The sequence below is a fragment of the Sus scrofa genome, chromosome 7, assembly GCF_054392235.1.
Source record: "Sus scrofa isolate SSC_HxYL_T2T_F1_AM1 chromosome 7, Sscrofa_HxYL_maternal_Yorkshire_Landrace_v2.0, whole genome shotgun sequence".
In the NCBI taxonomy this organism is placed as follows: domain Eukaryota; kingdom Metazoa; phylum Chordata; class Mammalia; order Artiodactyla; family Suidae; genus Sus; species Sus scrofa.
In genome coordinates this window covers 132666735-132679260 of record NC_139389.1, presented here as the reverse complement: position 1 = coordinate 132679260, position 12526 = coordinate 132666735, and the positions used below count along the sequence as shown (strand labels likewise).

General features: G+C 61.6%; 1 protein-coding gene across 4 annotated transcripts; it reads right to left on the bottom strand.

Moving 5' to 3' along the window:
• Nucleotides 1-902: 902 nt before the first annotated feature.
• DLK1 (delta like non-canonical Notch ligand 1) lies at nt 903-11729 on the bottom strand. Of its 4 annotated transcripts, none has more exon segments than NM_001048187.2 (6): nt 903-4227; nt 4381-4660; nt 6541-6682; nt 9558-9688; nt 10190-10253; nt 11490-11729. In NM_001048187.2, coding segments are annotated over 6 exon segments (999 nt in total). In that variant the 5' UTR covers nt 11557-11729; the 3' UTR covers nt 903-3912.
• Between the last annotated feature and the right edge of the window lie 797 nt (nt 11730-12526).

The following is a 12526-nucleotide window of genomic DNA, read 5'->3' as shown; positions in this document are numbered from 1 at the left end:
TTGATAAGATGCCCACCGCCCCCTTCCCGGCTGAGTGGGGGTGGTGGGCCAGGCGGGACACGAGAGCAGCAGGGAGGGAAGAGGTGGGGCGGAGGGGGCAGGACTCTCAGGGGCAGCTGGGTGGGCGGCGGCAGTGATGTGGCGGAGGAGAGCCCAAGAGAGAACGTGGAAAGAGACCAGAGCCCAGAGCTGCCCACTGGGCTGCCGGGGTGAGGACTTGACCAAGGCTCCTTTGCACTCAATGGGGGCTCGGGCGGACCCCTCTAGGGTGGACACTCCGTGGGTGGTTTTACTGAGCTGAGTGTATGTGCTCGTGGCCTGGGGTCGGGGACGAGAAGAGAGGAGGTCCCTCCGGTCAAGGGCAGGGCTCAAGTCAGGCGCACAGATGTACCCGCGTTTGAAAGGCTCCAAGTCCCCCTGAGTGAGTATCGAACAAACTCTGCTGTGCTCCTCACCTGGGCGATGCCACTTTCCCAAAGTCCGGGAAGACCCATTGTCAGCGGAGAATTCCCAGAACCCCTGGGGTGCTGGGCTGGAATCTGGGGCGTGGGGAGCGCTGGCCCTGGGCTCTGCTTGAAGCGGCCTGGGGGCCATTCGTGTTGAGCCCCTCCCCTGCCACCCCCTTCCCCCCAGCTCCCTCCACACCTCCCACGGAGGGAAGAGGCCCACACAGGCCCTGGAGGTGGGACCCAGGGGCAGGGAATCCCCGAGCTCCAAGTGCCAGAGTGGGGCCTGGGTGGGCTGGGGCCTCTGCCACTGCCACTGGGGAAGGGCTGGATGGGGCCAGGGCAGGGCCCTCCAAAGCCTGGGCCCCGGACCCCTCTTGCCCGGGTCAAAGACCCCCCCTGGGGCAAGGGACACACGTGTAGCCCGGCGCACAAGAAAGCAAAGAAACGCGCGTATCAGGTAGCCCTTAGTTTTTGTTTATTTGTTCAATAAACAAAATTTTTTTTGCATGACTGGTTGCAAAGACGGAAAAGCCAAGAAGAGCTCATCATTGACATGTTTGAAATTTGGGGGTTACAAGATCATCACGCCTGCTCCTCTCTCAGTTTGGGGACCGAATTGGTGGGCATGCCTCTGATGGCTGTCTTTGAGCTTCTCCGTTTTGATCGTAAACTACACACTACTCCAAACACACCTGGGTGTGGATGGGCAGTCAGGGATCCTAACACTCCCAGCAGAATCTGGTGACCCCATCGAGGATGGAATGGACCATTTCTGCATGACGTGAAGACCGTGGCGAGGCTGCTGACCCTGTTCTGATCGTGCAGGATGTGTGCGGGTAGGCGCTGTGGAATTTGGGTGCGGGGGCCTCATCGAGTGCTGGTAAGAGAGAATTTGTCACGTGGGCAAGTGAGATGGCCAGGCTGGAAGGGCGGCGTCTGTTCAGGACACCGCTCCCACGTTATTTTACCTGCACTGGCTAGGCTCCCTGGGGGCACTGGTGTCGCTGTGCCCCTCCCAGACGCCCCCCATCCTGCGTGTTCTCAGCTCCCTGCGCACCGCCTTGCACGCAGCAGGTGCATGGAGATGCTTCCTGATTGAATGAATGGAGGATGAGCGGATGAGCCGATGAGGAGTTGGTCAAGGATCAGTAGACGGTGGGATTTATTCTTTGTCATCGGGGACACGGCTGATCTCCACAGCGCGGAGCTCAAGAAAGCCGGGTAGCGAATTTGATCATTGCGTCCAATCTTAGGATTTTTGCATCAGGGGGAAACTGAGGATCAGAACCGTTAGCAGAACTCGATCAAGGCCTCACGCGAGAGGGGTCGAGCGGGGTGCCAGACGCCCGCCCGACCATGCCAACAGTTCATTTTTTTTGTCTTTTTAAAATTTTTTGTTTCGTAAAACGAACTCAAAATGAGATGAGATGGTGACGTCGATGACTCGAGGGGGAGGGACAGGGACCTGGGGTGAGGGTTATCAGAGACGGGGGCTGGGGGAGTCAGAGTGGGGGCTGGGGAGAGGCAGGGTGAGGGGGCAGCGATTGGACCCGGGGGTGGGAATTGAGGGTGAGCTGGGGCGGGGGGAGGGTGGAGAGGGGGAGCTAAAAGGGTAAAGATTGGGGGGCTGGGGCAGGGAGGGGGACGGGTCTGTGGGGTGCAGGTGCTAAGGGTGGAGGGAGAGCTTGGACTGGGGATGAAAATGGGCCTGGAGTGACGGGGACCATGGCTTGGGTGAGACCAGGGGGCACCTCGGGGAGATGAGGGTCGGGCTGTGACTCAGGATGACAAGGGACCTGGGGCGGTAAACCGGTGGCTGACGGTGATGAGGTCGATGGCCCTGTGATGACGGTGACGCATGGTGGTGTGTGGGGGGTGATCTGAGTGGCGGAGATGATATGATGGCTTAGAAAGCACTTGGAGCAAGGTAAACACGGCAGGTAATACTCAATAAAGCTAAGAATATAGATTCCTATCTAAATCGTTTAAGAGGCAAAATATTTCTAACTGGTACCCAAGGGCTGTTTAGCTGCCCGACGCAAAGAGCCGGAATGCCAAACAGAGCTCTGTCCCAATTCCTTCTATATTTACATATATATTTTTTTCTCTGCAAAAAAGATAGATGCTCTTTTTTTCTTACAAAAGTCAAAAATGATCATTCAGAAGCCGGCTAGCTGTTTGGGGATCTGAGGGTTATTAACTCAGCAACACAAATGAAACCCAAGCTGTGTAGGCCAGATCTGGTACCACAATGGCCACAGAACTAGAAAATGCCCCACGAGCCACCATTTCCACTTAACCCTGTGAAAACCTTGGTGAGGGCTGTGTTGCTGCTCAGATTCGCCAGGGGCACTTGCGGTTCAAGGTGCATTGAAAAGCCGGGGGACGGCTTTTCTAAGCTCTAGGGGGAGGCAGGCACATGGCTGGGGTTTGGGGGCTGAAGGGGGGGTAGGCAGTGGGGCGGGGGGAGGGGGGGCTGCTTAAGTTGGCAGCCCCGGACTGCACATCATGCCTCACAGGGGGCAGTTGTTTCCAGACGGGAAGTGGGCCGGGAGGCCCCCCACGTGGAGAAATGCAGTTCGAATCGATTTCTGTACATCAAGTGTGCATCCAGGATAGGCCAAAACCTTTGGATCCCAGGATGAGACCGAGTCTTCATCAGATCCTAATTTTTAGGGTCGGAACACGTTTCGGTTCCCTACCCCCTCGTTCCTAATTCTTGCCAAGCAAGAGAGAACCCTGGTGATCGCAGGTTCAGGCCCCGCCTTTGGAGAGGGGCTGAAAGGTGGCCCGGGGTGGGAAAGGGAACTCGCCAAGGTTCACACAGCGAGTGGCAGGGCAGGGACAAGGTCCCCGCCCCGCAGAAGCCAACCCGGGGCGCTCTCTGCCTGACCCACGGCCGCTGCACTCTGCAAAACCTCAGCTCAGTTGCAAAGACTACAGGTTTGCGGTGTTGATGTGCGTGCGAGTCGGAGGTGGCGCGTGAGAGAATTAACGAACGAAAGAGATTTCAGCCCTTTGCACAGTGGTCGGTCATGCACGGCACGCATCACGGTTTCACAAGGACCCTGTGGCCGAGACCCCTCGACGGGGAGGGACGTCGGCACAGAGCCCTGGTTCGTTGCCATGTTTTTTTTTGGTCTTTTTGATTTTTTTTTTAGATTTAAGTTGCTTGGAGTTTAGAAGAACATACTTATCTCTTTTAGGTGTTTCAAGAGGAACTTCTTATTATTATTCTTTATCATGCATGAGGAGGAGGGAAGAGGGGGGTGGGCTCTGGCCTGGCATTTGTCACACGGCAACACGAGGGCAAGACAGGCAAAGCAGAGCGGGCACCAGGTTGGACACAAAGGCGCACAACAGCCACCACAAAGATCAGAACGGACCGCAAGGCGTGAGCTCTGCGAGACCCCGAGGGGCGGGGGCGGGGGAGGGGGGTGGGGGGGTGGGGAGGGGGCGCTGCTTAGATCTCCTCGTCCCCAGCCTCGCGGGGGAGGGTGGCCATGTCGATCTTCTCGGGGAAGATGATGTTCACAGCCAGGTCCTCCCCGCTGTTGTACTGCAGCAGCAGGTTCTTCTTCTTGCGCAGCATGTGGTTGTAGCGGAGGTTGGACACCCAGGCCTCGCACTTGTTGAGGAAGACGATGCCCAGGGTGCCCAGCACCACCAGGGAGGTGAGCACGCCCAGGATGGTAAAGCAGATGGCCTGACCCTCGGAGAGGAGCGGAGTGCTCTTGGTGAGCTCCTTCATGGATACCTTCAGGATACGGTGCTCGGGCTGCGGCACCGGCAGCTCATGCACCCCCGGGGTCAGGCGGTAGGTCAGCCCGTAACTGCTGGGCAGACGGGTGACCTGCTGGGGGCCCGCCGCGCGCTTCCGGCCGCACAGGGGGCCCGTGAACTTGGGCTTGCACAGACACTCGAACCTCACCTGGGAGTGCTGCAGGCAGGTGCCCCCATTCAGGCACGGCTCGTTGGCGCAGGTGGACACCGGGCGGCTGCAGGTCTTGTCCATGAAGCCGGCAGGGCAGCGGCAGCGGAAGTCGCCCCCGATGTCGGTGCAGATGCCCTGGTTCTCGCACGGGTTGGGGATGCAGCTGTTGGTCATGAGCTCGCAGAAATTGCCCGAAAAGCCAGGGGGGCACAGGCAGGAGGCATGGGAGGCCCGACCCTCATCATCCACGCAGCTGCCTCCGTGCTGGCAGGGGGAGCTGCAACACAACAGGGACACGGTAAAGGGCCCTCGGGGGCTGGGCGAGGACAGCAGTGCTGGGTGGGTTGGTGGTGGTGGGGGCCTGGCCAAACGGCAGCTCTGCTCAGAACACGCGAGGCAAGTGAGTGAGGGCCAGCCGGGGGGGCCCGGGGCACCATGACCCCTGCCCGCCAGAGGCTCCTGGGCTGTCAGAGGCAGGAGGCCCCCCCGCCGCATGGGGTGAGGCCCCCGTCACGCCACCAAGCTGGACCACACCTGCCCTCCCCGGCTGGGGTCGCCCACCTCCTCTCCCACCTCTTAGGTCATCTCTCCAACCAGAGGTCTGACGTTTAGACACTGGACAGGTGACAGGTAGGGAGAATGAGGCTGAGACAGGCACAGTTAGTGACCCGCAGGGGCTGGGGGGGGGGGCTGCAGCAGCCCCTCCGCTGAGCTCCACCCCCAGGGCTGCTGAGGCAGGAGCCCCACCGGGCATCGCTCACTCTCTCCCACTGCCAACCCCCCAACCCCTGCTTATTATTTTTATTTTCAGAGGAGTGAGCCTGCCGGCTATTGTACGGGAAACCCTTGGGGACTCTCAGAGTGAGAGAAATACGCGCTCTGTCTGTGTGGAGCGGCGTCAGTGCCCGGCTGTTTAATAGTGGCCCATTCACCCAAGTGCAGCTTTTTTTTTGCAGACCCGAGCCGTTTGCTCAAAGCGGAGCACACGGAGCATTTAATATAAGTGCTTTTAAACGAGCAGACCCTTTGTCATCTGATAAATGCCGAAACTCCAGGGAAGGAAGGGGCTCCAAGCGCAAGAAATCAGCATTGCTGCTTCGGGATGAGGGCGGCCCAGGAACCTGGCTCTGAAGGAATTTCAAGAACCTAGGGCTCTATTTTGACAGACTGGTTCAAGTCTGTTAGAGAGAAGAGCCAAATATCTTAAAGCTCTGGCTCTGCATCGCCCCTTCCCGCTAGGAAGCAGAAATGGAATTCGACGCCCACCCCTCCCCAGCACCGATCTTGAGATGCTGCAAGAAAGCCGGTTCCCGGCCTGTGCGGCGCTGGGGCTCTCCTCCACCCCTCCTGGCATGCGTTCAAGCTTCTGTCTCCTTGTGGGACAGGGGGCGCCCCCACCCCCAGGTCCTGGCCCAGGACTGGAGCTCCACTTTGAATCCTTGCCTCTCTGGAGAGTTCTCCCAGCCCCCACTTGAGCCCCATGGTGGGGGGCGGAGGTGGGGGGGGGGGGAAGGACCGGTCAGTGCAGCTGCGTAGATAAGGGCCGGAAATGGCTGAGCTGCTGGGAAGCCAGCTCAGAGGCACCAGAAAGGCCAGTGCTATTCCATCCACTGAGCCCACTCGCCAGAGTCCCAGAGCCCCTGGCCCCCAGCAAGGGGAGTTGAGGGCTGGGCCCCGCCCCGCCGCTGGCCGCAGCCCCCTCTCCCCACCTCCTAAGACAACCCAGAAAAGCCGATCTCGCAGAGCCCGCAGGGTCCCCCAAACCCGCCCCTGAAATATGGTAAGTGGGTTTCACACACCGCCTCGGGCGCTGCCTAACTCTGATCTCTTGTTATGTCGCCTTTAGAAAATGAGGCAGCTCCCAGCTCCGGTTCACAGTCCCAATCTACTGTCATTCACACACTTCGGGACTTGGGAACGTCAGGGGAATATGAAATCGCCTTCAGGATTGTTGGAAAAAAATTATGGAAATGACACGCTCCCTTATAAATACCCTGGTGGGGCGGCCCCCCACGGGGAGCAGGGTGAGCATTGCCTTGGTCTTTTGTCAGGCGACAGGTCCGACTGGGTTGGGCTGAAAGGGTCTTTACGGGGTGTGAAACAGGAATCAGAAGCAGCAGCTCTCAGATCACACACAGCCCTGGAGAGAACACTTACCCATTCATCACGCAGGGCCCGTCCTTCTTCTGACAGTCCTTCCCCGAGAAGCCTGGGGGGCAGGAGCACTCATACTGGCCATTATCGAGGTTCGCGCAGGTTCCATTGTTGGCGCAGGGGTTCGAGGTGCAAGCCCGGATGTCTGGGGTGGAGGGAGAAGACCAGGGAGATGAGAGGGGCACAGAGGCTGGAAGGAGAGCTTCCGGGGTGCGGGGGGGGGGGTGTGTGGGGTGGGGGAGGAGGAGAGACCCCCTCCATCCAGCGGAGCTGGGGGCTCCCATGTGAGCTGCCCAGACCTTTCTGCTTGTAGCCACTGCCAAGGGTCACCCACGGGGTCTGCGTGAGAGGGCGCGGCACCCTCCCCGGGAACCCTGACAGGAGGAACCAGCCCTGGGGGCTGAATCAGGGTCACAGAAAGTCACGGCCCCTCACAAATATTTAACTCAGGACGGCTGTACCCTTTCCCTGGCACCAGGTCAGCCCTTCGGTCCAGCAGTATCACACCCCTTCCCTCCCCCGCCAAAAACTGCGCAGAGCTGAGATTCCCTCACCGCCGCCGCCTCCAGACAAGTTTCTCCTGTTTGGAGTGGGGGGTCCCTGCCGCTGCGGGGACCAGTACAGCCCAACTGCTAGAAGCATCAGCCGCCCTTCATAATTTTCCATCAAAGAGGGGCAGGAGGGGGAACGAGATGCAAAGCCCCCCATCAGGAATCAAGAAATCTGATTTAGCCCTAGCATTGCCTCCACCTCCCGGGGGTCTCGCTGCTCTCAGGTTCTGAACGAAGGGGGTCCGGGATAAAAAGGCTGCATCTTTTGAAGGCAGCGAAATGAGAACTATTGAGTGCTCGCCTGTCAGCAAGGGTTTCCATGAACACTGGTATATTTCCACTGCCTTTTTACACCTCCCATCACGCACACTTCATTATTCGGGGCTCAGCGAAGGCAGGGACGAGCTGAACAAAGGGGCTTGGGTCAGGGGCTCTCGGCCGGTGGAGAGCCCGGCCCCCAGGCCCGGCCGAGGAGAGGCCCCTCCCGTGCCCCTGGCCAGCTCCTCCTCGCTCCATGCCTCACTTTCCCCACTTAGAAAAGGAGCGACTCTTCCTGCTGCATCTCTGAGAGCCCTTCCACCAGCTTTGGTTGTCTAACCCTCAAGCTGCCTGCCGCATCGTCGGCCAAACAGAGGGTCAGGGCCAGCCCCGGACGCGGCACGTGAAGGCAGCCTGGGCGGGGGTCCCTGTGCTGAGGCCACACACGTGCCGACGTCGCCCCCTCTCTTCCTCGCGCAGGGCAATCGATCTCTCCATCTCTCGGGGAAAGAGGCTGAACGCCCTGCTGACGGCCTGGCCCGAGCGCACGAGGTGCTCCTCGGGAGCCCGGGAGCCCGGCTTGGTGCAAGGAAACATAAAGAGGATTTATCGGACGGAGTGCGGAAGGCGCCGGGCGTGAGCACACAGCCGCCGCCGCCGCCAGCTCCTAAGTCCCTGCTCGGGGCTCTGCTGTCACTGGGAATCTTAAATTGAAGCCAAAGAGCTGGCGACCACCCTAGCCTCTCCCGCAGCATCAAAGCCTCGAGGGCCGAGGAACAGCCCACCTCCTCCCCCCACCCCGCGCCCCAGCCCCCAGCCCCAAAGTCAGGTGGATTCAGCCGCCACCAGGAGAAAGCCGCTGGGGGTCTCTGCCTGCCTGCCTGCCGGGGGCAGCAGCTGTAGCGGTGACAGCCTCCTAGGCGGGTGAAAAGGGATGAGGGCCGGCAGTTCCCCAGGGGGGCTGCTTCCTCTGGACCCAGTGGGGCAGGGACTCCCCCACAGGACATGGGGGCGTCCTGGGCTTTGATACCAAAAAGGGTGGGCTCCAGGCTAAAAGCCTTGATCCGGAACAGTGGCTTCTCTGGGACCCTTGGGGTCACCAAAACAGCTCAGAGGTACTTTGGGGGTGCCGAGCGGGTGCTCTGTTGCGCAGAGCATGAGTCAGCGGTGGAGAAAATCATGCGCCATACTCGGGGCGGGAGGGGGGGGACTTTAAAGCTCTGAGACCATGTGGTGGGAGGATTCTGAAAGCACTGGGGCGGGGGGACACAACACGCTTTTACGTTTTTTTCTTAAAGGAGGGTGTTAGGAACAGCCTCGGATGAGAATTAACCCATTTCCGGGGCCAAAGGGGGGCTTTGGTAGCAGGCTGTTCTCCTGACTTCCTGGATGTCCCGAGCAGACCCCTTCGCTGCCCCGAGCCTCAGTTTCCCTACTGCTACCACTGCCTTTGCTGCCCCTGGGGACCGAGGGACCAAGGCCCTGCGGCAGCTGCCTGCGCTGCCCCGAGTTTTCTCGAGGACCTGAGTTTGCCTGGGCTCCAGGGCAGGTTTTGCCAAATGAGAATGGGCTCGGATGAACATTTTGCAGCCTGAAAATGCAGCGACAGCCAGCTCTCAATTGCTCAGGGTCATGGAGCACAAAGCTTGCACAAATTAATGAAATCAACAGATAACACCCATCTGCACTTGAGCCCCTGCTCGGCCTTTCCCAACCCCCACCCCCAGCCTCTTCCAGCTCAGCCCCCAATCCTGTCCTAGCAGCCCTGACGCAGCTTCTGCACCCCCACTGCTCGGCACCGGGCACCCCGCCCCACGTCTGTGTGCTTGCTTGTGAATCTCTTGGGGTCTTGGCTCTGTGACCCCAAGTCCTTACCCCTCTGGGTGCAGGGCCCCGGACAGTGTCTGTGGTCTCACCCTCTCGGCTTCACGGGACGTGCTTACGTGGTGACTCTTTATTCGACTGGTAGCCCCCCCTCCCGCCCCCACGGGCCTTCTCTGGTGCAGAGGGCAGTAAAATGAAGTCCCCACCTGTGAGGAGGCTCCCAGCACCCACGGATGTGCATAAACAGATCATTAGACAGAGCTCTGAGTGTTAGGATGAGGCTAGAGGGGGAAGGGAGGCAGCCACTGGACTGGGAGGAAGCGGCTGGGGGCAGAGGACCAGGGGCCCGGAGGTGGGGGTGGGGGGGTGGCAAGGGCAGGTGCCAACCTAGGTCACAGAGGTGTCCATCCCAGCCGTCCTTGCAAATGCACTGCCAGGGTTCCACACAGAGTCCGTTAACGCAGCCAGGAAAGGTCACACATTGGTCACACAGGGGGCCCTGCCAGCCAGGCTGGCACCTGCGGGGGTTGAGGGAGAAAGATGGGGACATGTGAGGGGTGGGGGCGGGGGGGGGCAAGGGTCTCAGGTGGCTTTCTCTGGAACCAAAAGCCCTTGGGGGTCTCTGCACGGTGCCAGGCCAGTGGCTCTCAGGAAACCAACACCAGTCACCTGAATGGAAAAGCTTCAACAGATCAGCTGGGAGCAGGCAGAGGGGTCCCTGAGAGGCCGAGGAAGCGCTGCTGCGTTTTGCCGCAGTGGCCTGCAGTGGTCTCACCCTGCAACAGGCTCCTGCGTCACCCCATCTCTGAGGCAGCCATCCTGCCCCCGCTCTCCTCCCCCCCCTTCTCCCCCTCACTCCCCCCACTGGTTTCCTGCGGGGGCGGGCGAGGGAGCTGTTTGCTGCAGCCCAGCCCGGGGGCCAAGACCCCCACCCCCATTTTTCCTGCCTGACGTCATGACTCCCCAGAATCCTGCCCCTGGCCCCCCAACTAGCTGCCTCTGGGGAGCCACTCCATTACCTGCAAACATTGTCATCCTCGCAGAATCCATTTTGGGGGTGGCAGGCCGGGAGGCATTCAGCTCCTGAGGCACAAGAAAGGTTACACCATTCACCCCACAAGGCCCTAGAGGCCGCGACAAAGCCCAGACAGCCCACCTCCTCCCAGGGGGCGGCCTACGACCCTCGGTGGCCCTGCCGGCCTCGCACACAGTAGGCACTTCAGCTCAACCCACTCAGGGAAAAATCTCTGCCACGTTCCTGGTCATGGAGTGACCCCACACACTGCCTAGGACCAGGTCAGACACCTCAGTTCCCTCAGAGAAATGACAGACGTCACATCCTAAACGCAGGAACGCGGACACAGTGACAGGGAAAGAAGCTGACCCCTGGGCAGGGGGCCCAACCCTGACTGTTTTTCCCCTTTTTTTTGCCAAGTGAGCTCAAAGGGGGAGCAGATTCTGACGTCGTCACCTCTGGGTGAGCCCAGACAGGTTCACCTGGAGGGCGCGCAGGTAGGGCCTCCGGATTTTTTTAAAGGTTAATCCCAGTGAAGCCAGGCACCCAGACCCAACTCCCAATTCCCCCCACCCCGACCCTCCATGGGAAAAAGGCCAACACGGATTTTGCAGGGCTGACTGCAACTCGGCCACTACGTAGAGATTCTGACGCTGTAATAGGCACCTACTGTGTGCCTTTACCTGAACTCTCCAGCTTTTCAGACAGCCCCCCCCCTAAAACCACGGGTGGGTGCAGTGCAGATGGGGGGGGGGCTGCGGGAAGGGGGCAACTCTCTTCGCTGTCAGAGACAGATGGCCGCCACAGACAGACGTGTCGCAGCCCCTCACCTAGACAAACGCCACGCAGCAGGGGTTGGGGCTGGGCTCCTGGCTGGGAACTGGGGGGCTACCACGGCACGGTCGCCCCCCCTGTCTCCACAGACCTGCTCCCAAGCGCGCACGCAGAGACCCCCCAAAGTTGCACCCCAGAACATGTTCACGGAGGGCTCCCCGGCGTCACCTCGTTTCTGCATACCTCCTCTCTGCGCATCGACACCCAGCGTGCGCCACTTCTGCGGGGCGGGAAGGGGCCGGGGTCCCACACCTCCCCCGCCCCCGGGGACCCCAGGGCCGCGCTTGGCATGCGAGGGTGGCGGTGGCGGGGAGGGCGGGCGAGGCAGGCGCAGCACGGGGTTAGGGTTAGGCGGGACGGGCGGGAGTCGGGGCGCACGGGACGGGGCGCGCGGGGCACCGGGCGGCCGGAGGGGGGGGCGTCGCAGGCTTCCCCAGAGGGGGCGCGAGCCGGGCCGCCGGGGGGCTCACCATGGGCACTGCGGCCGAAGGCCAGCAGGAGCAAGAGGACGGGCAGGAGGGCTGCGGTCGCGGTCATCGCGGGGCGGCCGGGGTCGCGGTCCCGGGAGCGGCGCGGGCGCGGGTCCGGCTCCGGGCGCCGCGCTGGGCTTCTGGTTGCGGACGCGGAAGGGGGCGCGGGCGCGCGGCGAGGGGAAAGCCAGGGCTGCACCGGGCTGCGCGCTGCGCTCTCCGCTGCCGCCGCCGAGCTGCCGCCGCCGCCGCGCGCGCCGCCCTTTTCGTACCGCCGCCCCCCCGCGGCCCCCGCCCCCCGCCCCCGCCTTCGCGCGCACGGGGCCGGCGCCGGCCAGTCCCGGTGACCCCCGCCCCTCGCAGGGCCGCCCCCCAGCACCGCGGCGTCCCGGAAGCCCGCTCGCGCACACGGGGCACTCTTGGCTAGACGGGCACAGGTACCCCGCGCGCGTCTGGCACACGTTCCCCCCACAGGACGGCCCACGGGCGCGCACACACGGGCCCGCTTCGGACACGTCGCATGAACCGAACCGGGGCTGGGCCGCAGACCCCGGGAAGACGCAAGGACACGCTCGGAATACAGAAACACGCACAGAAGCACCAGAACACTTATCGCCAAGGTCCCCAGCACACATGCCATGGCTCACGCCCGCAGGCAGACACACACGCGCCCTTTAAAGACGGGGAAAACGCGCGTTAGCGCACAGGCGCCCAGGAGAGCACTTAAGAGAAGCCTTGGGCACCCACGGCCCTGGCCAGGAAGACGCGGGGCAAGGCGGACACACTGGGAGCCGCACACCCGGCCGCCCGGACACACCCTGGGACCCAAGCGCACACTGCAGCACACGCGCACGTCATGGAAATAGTCAAGTGCGCCACATGCTCAGTCATGGGCACCAGGGAGGCAGAGGACCTGCGGTTATGAAACCCCCTCCGTCCACATGTGCCCGGCGGGCCACACAGAGGCACGTGCTCAGCCACGTGCACACCTGAACATGCGAGTGCCCTGGTAAACACGCAGACTCACACCCGGCCCG